The sequence below is a fragment of the Phallusia mammillata genome, chromosome 5 (assembly GCF_965637545.1).
Source record: "Phallusia mammillata chromosome 5, kaPhaMamm4.hap1.1, whole genome shotgun sequence".
Classification (NCBI taxonomy): domain Eukaryota; kingdom Metazoa; phylum Chordata; class Ascidiacea; order Phlebobranchia; family Ascidiidae; genus Phallusia; species Phallusia mammillata.
The window spans coordinates 26,948,718-26,968,241 of NC_137256.1; the positions used below are offsets into that span (position 1 = coordinate 26,948,718).

Genomic DNA, 19,524 nt, shown 5'->3' on the forward strand with positions numbered 1-19,524 from the left:
CGGGCTGGTTGATTGATTGCGGGAGGCAAAAATCTTGGAATGATTGGCGGCTGAACTGTTGTGACGTGGCTTTACTTGATTGGTTCGTGTGACACAATTGCTTGCTGGTAGAATCCGAAGTTCGTTAGGATTTGAAACCAAACAGCACAAATAGGTTTAGCCATTCGTTTAATTGTCCCGTCAACGTAAAAATGTAATGTAATTTCATTAAAGGAAAAGTTTTATTTTACTTGGTGTGTTGTTGCGTAGTAGACGAAATAAGTATTAAAAACGTTGTTATGCTTCGTTTTCCTTTACCAACGACATTAAATTTTGTGCCACTGGGGCGACTAAACATACAACCAGCTTCAAACATTCTGGCAATTAACATATTTAGAAGCAGTCTGTACATGTATATAGCTGCCTACTTCATATAAATCCAAAGCAAATGTTTAGCCCAGTGGCTCCCAAACAATTTCGGCAAATTTCTCCCTTAGCAGTTTAAACATGTTCATTTCTCCCTAATATACTACGTAGTAGATGCTAAACAATACAAAGATCATTAAACATTGGATCTTTTATCAACTTTACAGGTTATATTTCCAGAGCTGAAGCGTCTATTTACAAAGTACATGTAAAAAATAAAGTCAATTTTCCCCTCAAGTTTCAAAATCCATCTCTTGGGAGGAATTCCTTCTTAAAAACAAGATGACAAGAGACGTCTGTGCTTAAATAAAGCTGCTAATTTCTTTTCATTTGCCCTCTTGACATAGAACTCAAAGATACAGAAGCAAAATGTTTAATATTAAAAATGCAAGTAAGAAAATGAAACTATTTACCACAATTTACAGACAGTAACACGAAAAACAAACTTAAATGAAAACCAAAACATAATCACACATATGCATGGTTTGTCACAATTTGGTGTAAGAGTTATACCCACTTGTTCAACATACTGTACTGGCATTTTCCTAAATTTTATTGTCTTTTTGACATGCTTTTAGTGCTACATTTTTATTAGTGACTTTTTTGTTGATGGACATGGTCTAAAAGAAATTCTATGTGTTGTTTATCTCACAGTGAAGAATGGTGCCCGGTCAAGTTTGTAATATAATATATGATATCTTTATGCACGTTTAATTTCTTGTTTGTTTATGTTGCAACTGTTTTGTTATACAGGAATGATTTTATTCATTAGGACCAACACATAAAGACTAAGAAATTTGGTCATGAGAAATGAACAAATGTATTGGTCACTAGAAATGAACAAATGTATTGGTCACTTGCTCATTTGGTTTAATGATACATTGCATGATTTTATTGGAACATGTTAGTTTACTTGATAACAAAATGAGATGAATAAGGGATTTACTTTAGTCTCCGAACTTTATCTTTCAGAAGGGTAAGACACAGTTTTGTCACACAATATATCAGAATTCATTTGTAAACCAAAAAACTTGCTATATTAAAAATATTTAAAAGTACACGTTTTTCAATGTAAACAGGTTCGGAAGCCCTTTGTGAAAAAAGTCTTGACAATTAGGGACGATTTATTATTTTTTGCCAATAATGCTAATATTATTAGAAGCCAACAAAAGACTTTTTACAAACCATTTCCTCATGTGTAAGCAGGTTTCTGTCGCTCGCAGCCACCACTATTATTTATCCTGTCACTACCTCTACATGTATGCAGGAAAAAAACATACAACACAAAGGGAACAAAGGAAGCAACAGTACGATATCACTGCATAAAAATATATATCGACGCACAGTGTAAGCCAATAACCCTGTGCAAACTAAGCAAAAATATTAAGGCAAGCAAACTATTTGTGAGGAGATTTCTTCTTGTTCTTCGCCGCTGCTGCTTTTTCCGCTTCAGCTTTTGCTCTCACTAAAATGAATACAATTTTTGCTTATTTAGATGTAAACTAGAAAAGTGGCTTTCTGATATACTTCCATTTTATATATTCTATACAAGATTTACCAATTTACTATACTATATACAATTTCATCTACATATATGATTGTTTTTGCAAGCAAAAACGAATGGGTCCCCACACGCGTTTTTTTAATATTGCAGTTATTTTTAGATTCTTATGGACAAATTTTTCACAAAGCATTAACTTAACTTTAAAAGTTCTTTTCCATATTCTTTTGGCATCATTATTGTGGCACAATTACAAAAAAATTGGTAAAAAAGAACGGTAAATACATTCAATTTAATCTCTTGCTTTGACCTTGATATTGTCGTTCAAGTTCAGTTTCTAAACACAAATTTTCCTAGAAAGCCTTAACTGTTATATTAGACACTATATAAAAAAGTCGTTTTCTACAAAGGTATACATAACAACTTGTTTTTCACTTAACTTTGTTTCGCAAAAACGACCGTTTAATGACCTTTTGACACTGTTTTTAACAGCATGCAGTCTTTCGTGTTCAACAATACCCTGATTCTTGAATTGATTTGTCACAAATAAAGAAGATAGGTTATGTCGAAAAATTCTTAACTGTGTTGTAATGCCTACAAGTTGACCTTTAGTGACCCGTGGTTACGCGACGGCCAAGCTGACAACGAGAATTTAATAGTCATTTATTGCGGCGTTCAAAAAAGTTAAGTTTATTTTTTCATATTTATGTTGATCAATGACGTTTTGCCTGACATAAACGAAACCGAAGTACGTTTATCGAGTTTAAATTACATCTTGGGTGTAAAACCTTCGCAAAAACTGAAAATGCGCGTGATAACTCAATATAACGGCACAGCATTGCTGCACAAAAAACAGCTGATTTCTAATCACCCAAACGACTGTCTCGTAAAACGTCTGTCCGGACTTCAAGCTGAGCACTCCCGCTCAAGGTAACTGGCAAAATTTTAAATACTAAACGAATACCCTGCTTAAACAATTGTTAATTTTTTAAAAGTATTTCTGCACCATATGGCTTGTATTTCTGTCTTAAAACTAAAACCGATTATTTCGGGGTTTAAATTTCAGGATTTAAGGGCTGACGATTATTTCGGGGTTAAAGGGGTAAAAACTAGGTAAATCCAATAAAAAATTAGAAAATTATTTAACATACCTTACATTGCACCAACCAACAAAGCATGAAACTTTTAGATCATGTACTTTAGTCAGTACAGCCGTTTTCCAAATTTTACGTTTTGGGGTCTAGTGGGTGAACCGCTGGGTCATTTGGGGTCAAACTTTAAGAGGATCAGGTTTCAAACAATAGCTAACATATGTGTAAATTTGAACAAATTTAAAGAACTTTTTCTTTACCAAAAGTGTTTGACAAACCAGCGTTAGACAAAAACGAATATTTCGGCATTTAAAAATGGGTAAATACTGGTAAAAGTTAAAAAATTCTTTAGAAAACCTCACATTGCACCAACCAACAGAGCACATAACTCCTAGATGATGTACTTTAGGATCAAATTCAGGAGGATCAAATTTGGATTATTAATTAACATCTGTCCAAATTTTAATAAATTTGGAGCACTCTTTCTTGACCAAACGCATTTAACAAACCAGCGTTAGACAGAAAATAGAAAATAAGAAAAAAATACGGACAAAAACAATATGTGTCCCCTTCATAGAAGGGGACCCATAATTAACCACAAACATACATTCCACAAACATTTTGTTCCAATCAACCAGTAATGACAAATTTCACCACCAGATCCATGTGAAGCAGAACCTGTTGATGCTTCTGACATCATCAGGATATTACCAACAGCATAACTGCAATCTGCAAAAATAGCCATTAAATATAGCAAATAGATCACTACCATAACTTACATATGTTCAGTTACACTTTTGCAACATAGAACCATTGATTTGTGGTGGTTGTTAGCATGCAAAACACAGAGTTATACAGTTTTAGGGCTAACAAGGTAACTGCAGAGTTTAGGTGTAAATCAAACAGATGGCACATCTAAATAACTATCATCAACCAGCAGTAAAAGTTTCGCCCAAATCCTACAAGATTTTTATACAAAAAAGTGCACGAACAAACTTCAAAGAAGAAAGAAGATTGAAATTTAAGGAGAGGGGCTCATTATTATAAAAATTCGCAAACAAACAGATTTCAAGTTTGAATAGGTTGTAGTAACTCTTAAACAGAAATAGAAAGGTCCAACCTTTGTATATCTTGTGAGTATGTAGAAGTTTTAAATTCAGAAAAAGAAAACTAAAAATTTATTTTTCCGGGTCATTTTTGCATTAGGTAGTAATACTTGTACCTTGCATCTAACAAACTAAGCAATTAGAAGGGTGGCTAAGCACATTTTCTCATGTATTTTATAACAGTCACTGGTTTTTAAACCTTTCTTTGATTCTGCACGCTAAACAAACGAATCCCCACTAGGGATGGGCTACAAGCAAAAATGTTCTGTCTGGTCGAACACCAAGCATCTAATGTTAAAGCTCAGTGCATTGTAACATCACAAATATTCCCAATTCCACATTAGTTTTGTTAAGTTCCTGTGTATTAAGCTGTACAAGTCTCGGAAATAAGTTTTCTCTTACCATGTAATGCATTAAAACATTCATTTTTATTCTTGGATTTCTTTCAAACACTATTTTTACGTATAAGCAGAGTATGCAATTTTAATGCTTAGGTCAGTTTGTGTGGCTGCTCGGCCGAACACTGAGCATCAAAAACAGCAATGCTCGGCACAGAGTACTCAGACAGCTCCGCCCATGCAAACTAGGCACAGAAAATTTATCATTTTGAAGTGCAAAAGTCTAAGGAGTTAATATAATGACCAGCTTGTTGCTGCATTGTTTCAGCAATATGGACATAGTGTGGTGTTAACTCGTTCTTAATAGGCCTATTTTTTCACTTTTTATGGTTAGCTCGTGATAGTGGTTGAAAACAGCACACAGGATCATGCAGACTACATGATTTCAGCTTGGCAGGAAAAAAATGTAGGCCATACATACACTTTTTTGTTAACTAATAAAACTTTAAACCAACCTTCAAACTGGTCAGTTGCAACAACACTTGTAGTGGTGGTTTGGATGGTCGGCAAATCTGGTGACAAAAATGCTCTTTTACTGGCAACTGGTTCCATGTGACCACTCCACGATCCTTGCATGGAATGTGGAAGTTGTTTAGACAGTCCTCTTTAACTCTCCACTAGAGGGATGGAGCAGCTGGGATATAATAACTTGTTAGCACACAGTCAACTGGGGGTGAACAAAAGTAGCAAAAAATAAGTGAAAAGAACTACATAATAACTTGTTTAGGTTTAGGTCTGCAGCAGTGAAACAGAAAAAAGACCTCTGTGTTTGCATGATACATCCCTTTTTATATTTTATGTTGACAGAAGTGTTCCTTTAGTCAAGTAAAAAAAAACTATTTCCTCAAGGACAACAAAACTGTAAACTGGTCTCTGAATGAATTCCATACAAACCTTGCTTAACTTAACTGGAATTGAATTCCTATTGTCTGCATTCTCTCCTGCCATCCAATTTGTTGGAAGTTCATTGTTCGTGACAACAAGCTTGATTCAGCGACATTCAAACATGCATTCCATACCTGCAGAAAAGTAGCTAACAACATTATCCCATAATAGTGGTGAGTTATACAAAGATGCACAAAACACAATTTACAATCCTAGAAACAACATGCAAAAACTTTTTCTTTAACCACAATTGAATATAACAGCTAAAATATGGTTTTGCAGTAGCTCATACCATCGTCAGCAATATTACAAAGTCCACATGCATTTATCCTTTATGTAGTAGGTGTAAAAGTAAAGATAGGCATTGCATTAACTTACAGCACCACATTTAACCCCAACAATCACTTTTTCGGGGCTGTAAAGGTAACTATTTGGTCAATTAAGCTAAAACTTAAGGATAAAAAGAAGCCCACTTCAAACAATTGTTTAAATTTTCTTTTTTTTCTGATATTAAGGAACGATAACCCAAAAACACATTCAAGGGGTAAAAAATCAGGTAATCTAACTAAAAGTTACCTAGTACCAACCATCAAGTAAAAAGCTCCTAGAACATGCATTTTAGTAAGTAGATCTATTTCAAAAATTTATGTTTTGAGGGCCTGTGGGTGAACTGCTGGGTCATTAGAGGTCAAACTTTAAAAGGATCAAACTTGGATAACTAACCAACATCAGTGTAAATTTAAATAATGTGAAGCACTCTTTCTTGACCAAACATGTGGAACAAACCAGTGTTAGACAAAAAAAGAAAGGATGCCCATAACTAGGTTTATAGTACAATTATTACATCAGATTATATTTGTGGGTGAAACTTCAACTTACTGGTGGTGACAAAGATTCATGCAAGAGGCCCGTTGCTTTAAACTGAAATTTCCACTAAAGTTGCCGCTAAACTTTCATCACTAGTTGGCGCTGGTTAGTAAACAATCTACAAAAACATTAGATGTTTATAAATTGCTGTTGCTGCCCTGTACCCCAGTGGTTCCCAACCAGGCCTCCTTTGAAAATAAATTTTACATCCCACATTAATCTCAAAAAACAGGTCTAGAATATTGTCTGTCAACAATATCTTGTTTGTGTGACATTGTTAAACAATATTGATTAAATCAGGCAAATTATTATTTATCTCTTAAGGAATGTCAAAACTTATGATTTCCTTTTATCTAACCCACTGGACAAGTCAAATATTTCCCTGGTTGTTAACCTCTGCTGCAGACAATCGCATGAAAAGTTTAAAGTGAGATATCTCAGTGCAATGAATGAAATTATTTTACCTCAATATTGTCCACAAATGTTGGGATTCTTCTCCAAGCAAGCATCACAGAATCGTTAGATGAAGACTTAGAAACAGCTGACTGCAAAATATTTTACATGTAAAACTAGAAGGGTGGCTTAGCACATATTGCCATTGTATATACATTATAACCTACTTTAAAACATTACTATATTTCCTACACTTATTTTAAAATGGGTCCCATATTATCTACTGTCTTTATAACATTGGTTGTTTCTGCAGGCAGAAACTCATGGGTCCCCACACATGCAAAGTTGTAAATAATGCATTTCAAGAGATAACTATGAGAAAGTTTGTTATTGTAAGGTAAAACACAGTGACTGGTACTGAACATAAATAAATATGCTGTATGGACTACAAACTATTCAAATTTCATTCCATTCATCCAAATAGCATATTATTTTATGCTCGGTACCGGTCACTGTGTTTTATCTGACAACAACAAACTTTCTCATAGTTATGAATATTCATTCCATTCATACAAGGTTTTTCTCTGTCTGAGAAAAAAAGGCTAAACACAACAATCAGCTCCTTTTAATTGCGAATTGCACCTGATTGTAGGGGGTAGTGGGGTAAATGATAGTGTAAAAGGGTAAAACAACAATCGACACCTATAAGTGGCACACTCCAGAAGCTGTCTAAATTTTATTCAATTCAGACATTGTTTAAAAAATTGACCCATTTTGGGGGCTAGTGGAGTAAATGATGGGGTCAAAGCATTGAACAAAACAATAGACAACTATTAATAACACATTCTATAAACTGTTGAAATTTTTATAAAATTCGGACATTGTTTAAAACATTCACCCATTTTAGGGGGCTAGAGAGGTAATATTGGGGCTACGGGGTTAAACACAACAATTGACACCTATAAATGACAAATTCTACAAGCTGTCAAAATTTCATCTAATTCCGACACCGTTTAAAAAAACTCACCCATTTTAGGGGGTTAGTGGGGCAACTAATGGGGTTCTACACCCATAAGTAAAAAATATGAAATTACAATGACCCAATCAACAGTCGTGTAAATTTTTATCCAAATCGGCCAATGTTTAAATTTCTGGCCACTAGAGGATCAACATTTGTTAACACGTCTGACATCATAAGACTGTTATCACCCCTCTGACTGGCATGTGCAAAAACGTCTTCCAAGTAATGCACAAACACAAGTAGCATATTCTCTGGTACCTTTACTATACTGTTACTCCACAGAATTTTTTTGTTTGTGGTGCGTAGCAACCTGCAAAAACGTTTTACATTTTGGGGGCTAGCGGGGTAAATACTGGGGTTATTAACTCAAACGAAGCAGATGGCACATCTACATAACTATATCTACCATCTGTGAAAGTTTCATCCAAATCCACCAAAGATTTCATGCCAAAAGTGCATGGAAACGCTTCGGCAGAAAAAAGAAAAAAAACAGAAAAAACAGAGTGAAATCAAGATGGGTCCCCTTCAGGGAACTATAATTAATCACAAACTAAAAAGTTGGTTTTCCTATATATTTACATTTTATACGTTCTTTTTTCTTTTTAACGATTTACTATACACAACATTTGATCTCCTAACATAACTGTTTTTGCAAAATCGATAAGGTCTCCACACACATGTTTATGAGAATTGCTTACGATATAAAAATGGTGCAAGTATTTTTAGATTCTGAAGGACAAATTAGTAGAAAGCATCAAGCCACATTATTAACCTGCAAGTTTTTTTCATCCACAATTCTCCAAGATTCACTTGGTGGAACGGGTAGGGCTGTATTTCGTGGAATCCAATCTTGGATCCTGAAAAACAAGTCACACATACTGGGTGTGAATATACTGAAGGGCCATTACGAACAGAAGCATATGTCTACGCTCGTTAAAAAACCAAACATCGCACAATGTTTTTCGGTCATTTTTGCAGAACAACCTGTGCTACAAAATTTAGATATGGCCGAAGCAAAGTGGTTGGGATTGATTAACGCCAAAATAAACATCCAGTGCATGATACTACCGCGTGTTCGCTAAATTCGTTTTCCACGCATTCCCCTCAACCCAATTACTGTCTTATCTTTTTCTGTACCTCCGCTTTTTTTCTGTTTTGCAACACACCTGCAGCATACTTGACAGCCCGATAGTAAACAGTGCGGCGTTCACTCTGGAAAGTTTCTTCACCAGTTGCATGTTATTCTGGTAGCTTGTTTTAGTATTTTATTGTTTTTACTGTTTTACTATGCTTTTATAACAGTATTGTATTCGCTTACAGAACCGACGATGCCAAAACTTTTTGGTGAAATATATATTCTGTGAAATACTGTGTACAAGTACGGTTGATTCTGTTTGGCCTAGGATTTATACACTGGGTTTTGAATTATATTGATGTAAGAACAGTAATCACCGGAAAACTGCTACTGTAGGTGGATTTCAGTTCAAACTAGATTTTATTTTTTTATACTGAAGGGCATAGCAGATAAAATATGTTGTTTTGCAGTAGCTCATACCATCATCAGTTATATTACAAAGTCTACATGCAGGTATTTATCCCTCATGTAGTGAGTGTAAATGTAAAGTTAGAAATTACTAGGGATGTGCCAAAATTGCAAATGTTCTGTTTGGTCGAGCACCGAGCATCTCACGTTAATGCTCGGTGTTCGGCCGAGCACGCTCGGTGCATTATGACATCACAAAAAAATCCCCTTTCTACGTTTTAGCTCTACAAGGCCTCTTACGTCACCAGCGGTGTATTAAGCTGTTACAGGCCTCAGAAGTACACGTTTTTCCACAATCTAATACATTTGAAAAATCATTTGTTTTTGTTCATACACACCCTTTCGAACACTAGTTACTTATGTTAGCAAGGCATGGATATGCAAATTTAATGCTCGGGTCAGTTTGTGCAACTACTCGGCCGAGCACCGAGCATCAAAAACAGCGATGCTCGGTACCGAGTACTCGGGTTCTGGCTCGGCTCGGCGCATCCCTAGAAATTACATTACATTACAGTACCACACAATATTAAACATATGAAATACATAATGGATATTACCACAAAAGAAGATTACAATAAATATAATTAAATTCTGTCGCAGTTATGTTTTGATTAAACACAGTTGAAAGAATAACACAACTTGATCAGATCCGTATTATCTTACTATGTATGGAGTTGGGTAGGATTTATATTTTCTACATCTTGTGGTAAAGTTTTTTTCTTCGGTGACGAAATTAATGTGCTACAAATATCCTTATATTCCTTGTGTTGGGGTTTGAGTTTCGGTTGTGGGCTGGAGAAAATGGTGCAAACAAATAATATATTTGAAATGTGGCTGAAAATCAGCTGCTTAACTTGTTATTTGGTTTTATGTGTTACATACAGTTCAAAACTGAAAAAAATAACACAAACTTTAGCTTGGTAAAAAACAAAACTGCAATAGAGCTTGTGTGAAGAGAATACATTGTGTTGCAGATGTTTCTAAAATAGCTGTTGTGAAAATTAAAGCAAGCTGTGGCATAACAGGGTGAAGAACAGATAAGATAAGTGTTGGCAACAAAAAATGTTTTCGCTTTATGTGTTTGCTACATATAAGCTCATTAGTAATTTGTTTTGCATCCTTTTTTTCTTGGCTTTTTTAAAAAGTCCAGCTATGTTTACAAACATGTTTTAACTCACGTTGGTAAGTGAAAGTATAAAGTTCAGTTGCAAGCAGCTGTTTGATGTTTGTGAGTTTGAAACATGAAAATGTGCCATGAATTCGATGAAGCTTTTGTGGATTTGCTTTTCTAAACATAAAGATTATAAATTTAAAACAGCAATAATCTTGTGCTCACAGAAAATGGCAAACAATACAAACAGTACAAAGCTTTGTATGTTAAAACTAAAACACTCCCTAATACAATTGGTCTTGCTGTTGTTGTTTTTATTTCAAGCCCCAAATATTCTTAAATCCCTCTACCAGTAAATAAGTGTGTAAATAACATGTGACATCAGCACATAAAAAGGGAACTAAACCATTGGAGGTACTAAATAGTGCATGATATTACATGGTAATTAGTTTTAATTGAAAAAACCAAAAGCGTTGACAGTTAAAGCTATTCGGATTGAGGTGAGTATTTGTAATTGAAACAAGACACAAAAAGGACAAGAAAACTGTTTTTTACCTGCTTCTTTAGCTCAAGTATGTCGACAGGAACTTCTTGAATGTGGAATATTTCAAAATCGGAAATTGTAGCCTGAAGAAAGAAAACAATTTTGTGTTGATGACTCTTAATCTGTTACTTATGTGCAAATTAATGGAAACAGTATGAAACCAAAGTTCAAACATATCGCAAAAATGAACAACCCACAAAAAATCTAGCTGGTTGTAATTTAAATCCAACCCCTTATATCTGCTTCCTAATAGCAAAAGTTTTAAAGGAGCATGTTTGTTTTTTTGTTTTAGTTATGACCAGTCAGCTCAACCAGCTTCAACATGGAAGCTATCAAAAAGTATAAAGACAATGTAAAGTATGGTTGAGGGTTAAATTGTCAATGCTTGGATGCATGGAATTGGGGTCATTTGGTTGTCAAAATATCAATGAAGCGTTGAATTGACCGAAACAAGAACCCTTTAAATTGACCAAAACAAGAACTCAAATACCTACTTTGCTTTGTTGTATCGGTCCACTTTGACACAAAGAAACTTGCCCTGTTTGTGCCAGTTCAGTTGGATGTCAGAAACATTGAACAATTTTTTAACTCAAACTTCTTTCTTGGATGGAATTGTAAGAATTGTGAGCGAGCTGGTATCTTGTTTTGCTCGGGTACCCAGAAAGCTAACATGTTGGCCAAGGGTGACCACACAAACTCGCTAAAATTCAAGAAAAGCTTAAAACTGATTTGCTATGTTTGTTCGAGGTTACCAAAAGCTTTGATACACACCTCACTCCATCAACTGGTATGCTCTTTTTGTCCAAAAATCCCATGCTCTGTAAACAGTATGTATGAACATTAAAGACCAATAATACAAATCTTTCGATAAAGGTAGAAAATATATGAAATTTTGCATGTAAATTATTATAATGAATTGTTTAAAATTGTTGAGTGCAGAATGGGGGTAACTACTTTGTTTTATATATTGTGGTTTTTAATGTCAGTTATTAGTTTTTTGCTTTAGCTACTTACAGGAGTTTCATAGACACTATAGAACAGTTATTATTATGTTTTTTTCTTTCTTTTTTTGTTAATTTTTTTATGTTATAACAATTTTTATTAGCTAATGAAATCTGATATGGGAAAGATCGCTCAAAACTTCTACATTACTCTGCAGGTTACAAAACATCATGTCAAGTTTGAACATGTAAAACACAACATTAAGGTATGTAAAAGATTTCATTACATACTTAAATATCGGCCACTGCCTGTCATCAGCTCCAGCCATGTCGGCATGGAAACCCCTCTTCTTTGTGCCAGTGAAAACTTCCCATATTATAATGGACTGGGCATCTTCACTAGTTCCTTGTTCCTGCATTGGCCTGAAAGTTACGAAGTATCTGTAAAAACAACAAGGATATTTTTGTCTCTGTTTTATTTTAGTTCGACTCACAATCCCAAAATCCAACTAATTTTAATAAACAATTAAAGCACTTGCGTTAAGAGTGTACAAAATCAAAAGTTAAGAGTGTACAAAATCAAGGATATCCTAAATATAATACTGTTGGTTCAAATATATGCATGCTGCTCGGGTATGTTTTAAACTTTGAAGCTATAAATGTACATAAAAACTCAAGAAGTGCACTACAACATATTATATATATATGACACATGTATTATTTTTTATGTAAACTTTGCACACATTAGGTACAATAAAAAGCTTTTTCTGTGGCACTGGAACGAATATGGTGATGAAGAAACTGATATTTCGTATTGACAAGTGATATAACATTCAGGTGAAGGTAATACAAATGAGTCAGGGATGCCAAAAGTTGGGCAGTGATCCAAGAACCGACCAAATTAGGAAGTTGATCACCTGTTAAACAACGTAACTTATTAATAGTGTTGTGGTTTTACATAGAAAAGAAGACATTATTAAAGAAGGAGCAAATAATACAATATTTTTTCCACAAAAAGTAAATCAAATCATAAATTTAATATGACAGGTATTAATATAAGAGTTAAAGTTGTTTGTTACAAGCTTGCTACAAAGCCAGGATAATTTTAACCCTTTTAATTCAACTGATTACCTATAAGTTAAAGTCGCACAAAAAGTGGCAGTACAGCAGCTTGTCCCTAGAGCAGTGGTTCTCAACCTTTTTTACTATGCGACCCCCTTTAGAGATTTTCTAACACCACGCGACCCCTTTACACACGCACACACACACAGGAAGTTTAACTACCAGCATGTGTTGATTGTGTTCATCACACATTTGCAATCTAACGTGGCTGCAATAGTTCGGCGTTTTGCTGGATTCCAGAAAACGCCTATTTTTCACTAACTATTTCACTATTTCGTGTTTTTTTTATGTTAAGAAAAACCAAAACCCGCAATTATAGAAGTATACAATCGCAAATATTGTTGCGCCCGTTCTAAATCAAACGGTCGTGTGAGTTACTACATGCTAAACAAAAGTCACAGGGAAAGTTTTTTTGATACAGATAAAATAATTCCGTGTTCGGTTGCGTCTCCGCGACCCCCTCAAAAGTGCTTGGCGACCCCTTGGGGGGTCGCGACCCCCAGGTTGAGAAACACTGCCCTAGAGCATCTTTTAAAATTTGTATACTGGCGATTGTGATATAATGACCAATATATTGATACATTTGCTCTTGTGGCTTTTGGCTTCTTAAGTTAAGATTTCAGGGGATCAAAATTGTACATATTACATGCTTGGGAGATATAGGAACCTAGCGGCTAGACTGTTTGTATGCATGTTGTTTAAAAGCAATCCACAGTCTTAACATATAACAATGTAAATAGTGATGTGAAAAACTGCTAGAAGCAAGTGGCCAAGTTAAGTCTATGGATGAAATTACACACCAGTCTGTATTTTTATGCACCAGTGAATTGGATATTATGGAATAAATATCATTTCCTTAAAACTGTAATTTACAAACATTGGCACACTGGTGGCCATTGTTGAAATAGGGACCTGTGATGTGGGCATATATAGTTAAAAGGTTGTGGACTCCTGTTCTATCTAAATACCTGCACATGTAGGAGAAACATTGTGCTGTTGCAATTCCAGGGATATACTGCATGAATTGCATTAAGCAAACATTCCGTCGATAAACCTGTGTTATAGAAAAATATGAATGTGTGAATAAGTGACAGAGATTTTACAAATGTTTGTATGGTAAGGAGTGGAATATAACAATAAATTCTGCCTCTGCTCTCATAGACCAAAATTATATGTAACATCTGCCACTAAATATATGCAACATCTTTCATTGTGATACAAAACAACTAAAAACCTTGCAACTCTATTCCAACACGAAAATAGCCCAGTGGCATGTGTGTTCATGCATAAAGCAGCGTCCAATTGACAAAAACCAACCAATCGCTCCTATGGGAATTGACTGTCTGGAAGCCCAGGCGCTTTAACACATATTAAGAGCTGTATAGATAACTTATAGGCTGATTGGGCCAAAATTTAAAACAGCAAACTAAAATGCTCTTTAAACAATAACAACCTTACTTCAGATTTTTTCGAGCAAAGATTTTTTCACTTAAACCCCTGTTCTGTCACAACTAACAATTTGATAAGTCAATACAAAAAGATGCAACAGCTCCAAGTGCAGCAAGTTGCAAGTAAAGTATGTGTTTACGTATTAACAACATTGTTGATACCAAGCTAGGAAACCATCAGCAGTTTCAACACTGAGGTCCACAGTCCCTTACCTAAAGCTTAAAATCATTACAGCATCCTTTTAATATCAGACTGTGGTGCTCATCATGTACAAATCAAAGTAAAATTATATATTGCTGAACACCCTATATTCCAAGTAACAAATGCAATTGTTTTTGTACAATTCTAAAACAGTATGTGTCCATTACTGTAGGGAACCAATAAAGCAAAATCTTTGGATTTTTAACAGTTATGAATACTAATGAATGATTTGCGAAAAAATGTTGGTATTTAACCTATTTGACATTTATGTGCAAAAGGGTGTTTAACATAAAATGTATGTGAACTATAATAAATTCTTGTGGCTACCGTGAAAAGTAAGAATTAATCCCAACAGGTTAAATAACTTTCATCTCTTTCGCTTGTGTTTGATATTTCATGCATCATCAGATATAAAATATCTGTTACAAATCGTTTTGCAAACACATATATACCAGAAATTTAGTTTAGGCGTGTGCAACCTGTGGGCCATTGATAAAAGGTTGTGCGGCCCGCAGAGAAGCTTGGATTTCAAATGTACTACCAAACAAGTCCAATTGTTATATATTTTTGAGTAGATTAATGTGCATTTTGGGGATAAATCGAAAGCAAAATTTAGTTGTAGTTAACTCAATATAGATATTTTCGGTATGCAACAAAGTAAAATCACCTTGTGATATATAAAGGTGCGGCCTACCACTTAAAATTGGTAATTGTATTTGACCCCACAGTGACAAAGGTTGCACACCCCAACTTTACATAATTGCATACAATAGGTTTTTTGAAACTAAAAATGACTTAAAAATGACCCTTAAAATGGAGTGTGGACAATTTTGACCCACTTGTTCAACACAGTTTAAGTACAGAAAAATAAACATATCCTTTTTTGCAAAGCTGAAAACTAACATGGTAAATTGGTTACCTCAAAACAGTGTCAGAAAGTTGAGATGGCTTCACATAAGTAATAAATCCATATGTGCAGAGCAGAGACATTTGGCTTAATCCACGTTTTATCCAACATGGTAGAGTTGTTGCAATATATATTAGGATCAGTTAAAACTAACCTACTTTTTTGTTCAATGGGTAGCTGTGGAAAAAAAAATTAGTAAGAATTATTTAATACAAACACAAAAGGTAAATAAATAATTTTGTTTCACATCATTTTTCGCTTTTTACTTGGGCCATGTTTTGATAATTATTCGACATTCATACAAATCAACTTTTCAGCAAAAATTAAGGCTATTTCATTGCTTCTTAAAAGCTATCAAAACTCTGTTAAATAAGTCAGGTCCTGTGAAACTTTCCGTTTTGTAACTTACAAACAAACAAAACTGCGCCTTTTGTCTCTGTGCTAGTGATGCTATTTTGTCTTTGGGATGGCAACATGTAATAATATGCAGCATATCGCATGTTTGGTGTCGCCTAAGATATTTGTTGAAGACGTCCGGAATTTTGCTCAGACAGATATTGTAATCCTAATCTAATGTGCCTCAATCTTTTTCAATATCCAACTATTGCAAATGTATCTCATGTTTAGACAAGGCACGAATGAGGTAAAACAATATCACAGTAACAAAAGCCAACCCTTTTCGGATGTGTCGTTTATTAAACCAGTCAGAACCGACGCGGATTAATTCGTCTTCAAGTTTATTGTTGGTAAGTTTATTGTTGGTAAGAGATTTTTCACGGGTAATCCCCAAATTTTGCCGCGTAAATAAAATAATCTTGCACAGACAATTGTCTTTCTATGATATCACAAAAGGGCAAAATAATGCCTTATATTTTAAAAATAAGAGTAAAAATGATGTACAAAAACAGTATTATCGCTCATAATACTGATGCTGTAACTTCTACAAACATGTTTATCAATTTTTTTTTGTTGCATTTGAGGATGAAGGACTTTTTTTTCATCAACTTAAAGTAAATTTATTTTATTTGTGCACAGTATATTACATATACATATATCACATATATTTGTATATTAGTTGCACTGTAACTTAATCTATTTTTGTTGCTTTGTAATCTAGTGTTTATGGATTTGTGCAAATACATTATTTTATGCCGATTTTATCACTCTTTTCTCTTTGCAACAATTTTATTAATTTATTTTTGCCACTGCGAATCCCTCATTACATAAACGTCCATGATATTGTATTATCATGCTGTAGGGTTTTATTGCACTGCATAGAGTTACCATATTTGCATGAGCAAAATTACGGACCGTTTTGGTAAATGTCTTTGTAACATTTGTGGTTTTTCAGAACCTACTGCAATTGGTCGTACATAAAACGTTTTTATTCATCAGAAAATGAATGGAAACGAGACATGTATCGACGTGGCATAAGTGGTAGTGTAACGACGACGAGATGTCGCAATTGCGCAGGCGCGCGCTCTTGCACGCCAAACGCCAAACCGTCGCCACAACTAGACATCGTCCCCAGACGACCGTCCAGCGGGCATTGGCGAACTGCTTATCGATTGTGGGTTTCCACTTGGCGGCTTCCCACATCGAGACAATCACCAGGCCTATCCCCAATTAAGTTATATTTTAAGCATAAAATGAATTTTAAAGGATGCTCAGTAAACATTGACTGGTGCTGTCCCATAATCGAGACTGTTTTAAAAAGGATTCTTAGTGCCATAGAGATACAACCTATAAATACAGTTTGTATAGTTAAGTTCACGTATCGTAAATCGTTTTTGCTTTCGGAATAACAACGCAAAACTGCCAAGAATACGTCTGAAAAGATTAACCACATAAAATGAAGCAAAACATTAAATGAGATAAAAACAGATATGCAAGGCGATTTTTGGCTGAAAATATATCTGCTTTAAACTAATTTTGTTCGCTTCACTAAAAAACAAATTTCCAGCGAAGTGGAATAAGAGGTATTGATTTTATTACTCAGACGTTTCGACAAAAACCATTGTCATCATCAGTGAATAATGTAAAATACAAGCGGAAACAAGCGCGATTATATACACAGAAAAGTAACGAGAAAAGGTCAATTACGTCACACCGGTAAAAGGTTTGCAGACAAACGAGGAGATAGCGCTAAAAACAGTGATCATCAGGTGTTAAAAAGCCGCAGGGGCATAGACGTTGTGTCTACGTTCAGTCCCGGTGTATGTTGTTGAATTTAGTGATTCTAAAATTAATAAGCGAATCCGATCCGATGTTGCGTCCAATATTTCAGGATCGGTTGACCCTGTGCATGGGGTTAGTTTGAAGATGCATGCACACTTCCGATTTTTCGTTGGTTTGATGCTCGTTTATTCGTGTGACTAAATTTCGTTGTGTCTCACCAATATAGGAGGACCCACTTTTCGTTGTGTCTCACCAATATAGGAGGACCCACTTTTCGTTGTGTCTCACCAATATAGGAGGACCCACATGAACACGTAAGCCTGTAAACAACACTGCAGCGAAGGTTGTTGCAAGGGCGGTCCTTGACAGAAAAGATTTGTTTCGCTGGCAATTGGTTTTTTAGTGAAGCTACTAGTTAAGTTCGTATCTTGTGTACCTAATTTTGTTTGGTTTCTTTTTACGACTTTCAAACCCGATTTAAACTGATATCTAAAACCTGAACTTATAGCCTTTCTATTTTCCTTAATTATAGGTGGTTAAAATATTTTTAAAGAATCCAGTTTGGGGAAAACAAAGAAAGACAATAAAATGAGAAGAACTCTAATACCATAGATACTACGTACTGTATGTATCTATGATACAAGTTAACAGAAATACAAAACTAATAATAAATTGAAAAAGTAGTACGTAATATATAGTTTCCATAGTTGTCCATATTGCGGACAATTTCAATAAATACCTTTCTCGAAACTAAACTGGCGCCATATTGGATTTCATTGAACCGTGGATCAAAAACCGCACAGACATAAGCAAACGTACACTGCCCTAAACATCCTTCTTCGATGAAATAAGGGAAATCCAAGCAGTCCGTTTTGAATATTATAGTAAATAGGCATTTGTTCAATTGCTTGAATCACCTCAGCAAGGCAATTTCGGCCACTTTGAGAACTTTAATCGGCTACTTAGACACTGGATTCCATTGGGAGTGTAATTTAAAATTATTTCTGGACACAGATTTAAACCCGAATTTCAAACATGTCCAGGGAAATTTCGGACGTCTGGTAACCCTAACATAATGTAATGATGCAATTAAAAACTTAAAAAGCATTCAATTATGTGTTTGTATGTTTTCAGGCCTTTCTATAAACCTTGATGTGATCAACCAACACCTCTCAACTTCCAATATTTAATTGTATGTAAACATAGGAGTCTGTCGTGGGTCAACCGGGTTTGCGAAACTTTTAGGTAAGGGTTACCAGACACCTGGAACAAAATGTCCAAAATTAAGGCGTAAAAACTGCGTCTATAAATAATTTCATCAATTTCAAAACTTGCCTTGGGAATCAGGACAGATGTTGTTGGGCAATATCTCAAGAGAATTGATGCACAACTTCGTCTAACGATTTGGAACGCATGCAAAGAACCTATCTGTCTCGTGATTTGCTGATTGGAGAAACTATAGTTGCGTTGGCTTGCAGGCTAGATTGTGCACTAAAGCTAGCTAATGTAACGGTTTTGTTTTTGGCTATAATTTCAAAAGTATGTTTAAATATCATAGTTATATTAATGTAAACCTGATTTCGTTTTGCTAGAGTATACGCTAATGGGCATATGCACTGTACAAATGATTAAATTGCGGAGGCGTTAATGGCTTGCAGGCTAGATTGTGCACCAAACCTGCTAATATGTAACGGTTTTGTATTTAGCTTATTTTTTTGGCTATAATTTTAATAGTATATTTAAGTAAACCCGATTTTGTTATGCAGGAGTAGTTCGAAGGCTAATGTAGGCCTACAGTGCAAATGATCGAATTGCTCGGCACCTACCAGTTCAAAACATGTCGAAAAATGTACATAGGATA

The 19,524-nt window shown here is 34.9% G+C and overlaps 1 protein-coding gene and 1 long non-coding RNA gene across 7 annotated transcripts in view; both read right to left on the reverse strand.

The window, feature by feature from the left end:
* LOC145228631 (uncharacterized) overlaps positions 1 to 19,524 on the reverse strand; it is a 170,681-nt gene that overhangs the window by 70,123 nt on the left and 81,034 nt on the right. For all 6 annotated transcript variants that reach the window (XM_080093789.1, XM_080093788.1, XM_080093791.1 and 3 more), the window contains exon 4: positions 13,897 to 13,982. In XM_080093789.1, coding sequence (XP_079949915.1) covers positions 13,897 to 13,982 — 86 coding nt within the window. The remainder of the gene's footprint in view (positions 1 to 13,896; positions 13,983 to 19,524) is intronic.
* LOC145228667 (uncharacterized) lies at positions 763 to 9,240 on the reverse strand. The gene is made up of 8 exons (XR_013860136.1): positions 9,223 to 9,240; positions 8,440 to 8,524; positions 6,718 to 6,798; positions 6,266 to 6,371; positions 5,396 to 5,520; positions 4,957 to 5,135; positions 3,616 to 3,726; positions 763 to 1,870 (listed from the first exon to the last, which is right to left on the reverse strand). It is a non-coding gene; the product is annotated as an uncharacterized LOC145228667 (long non-coding RNA).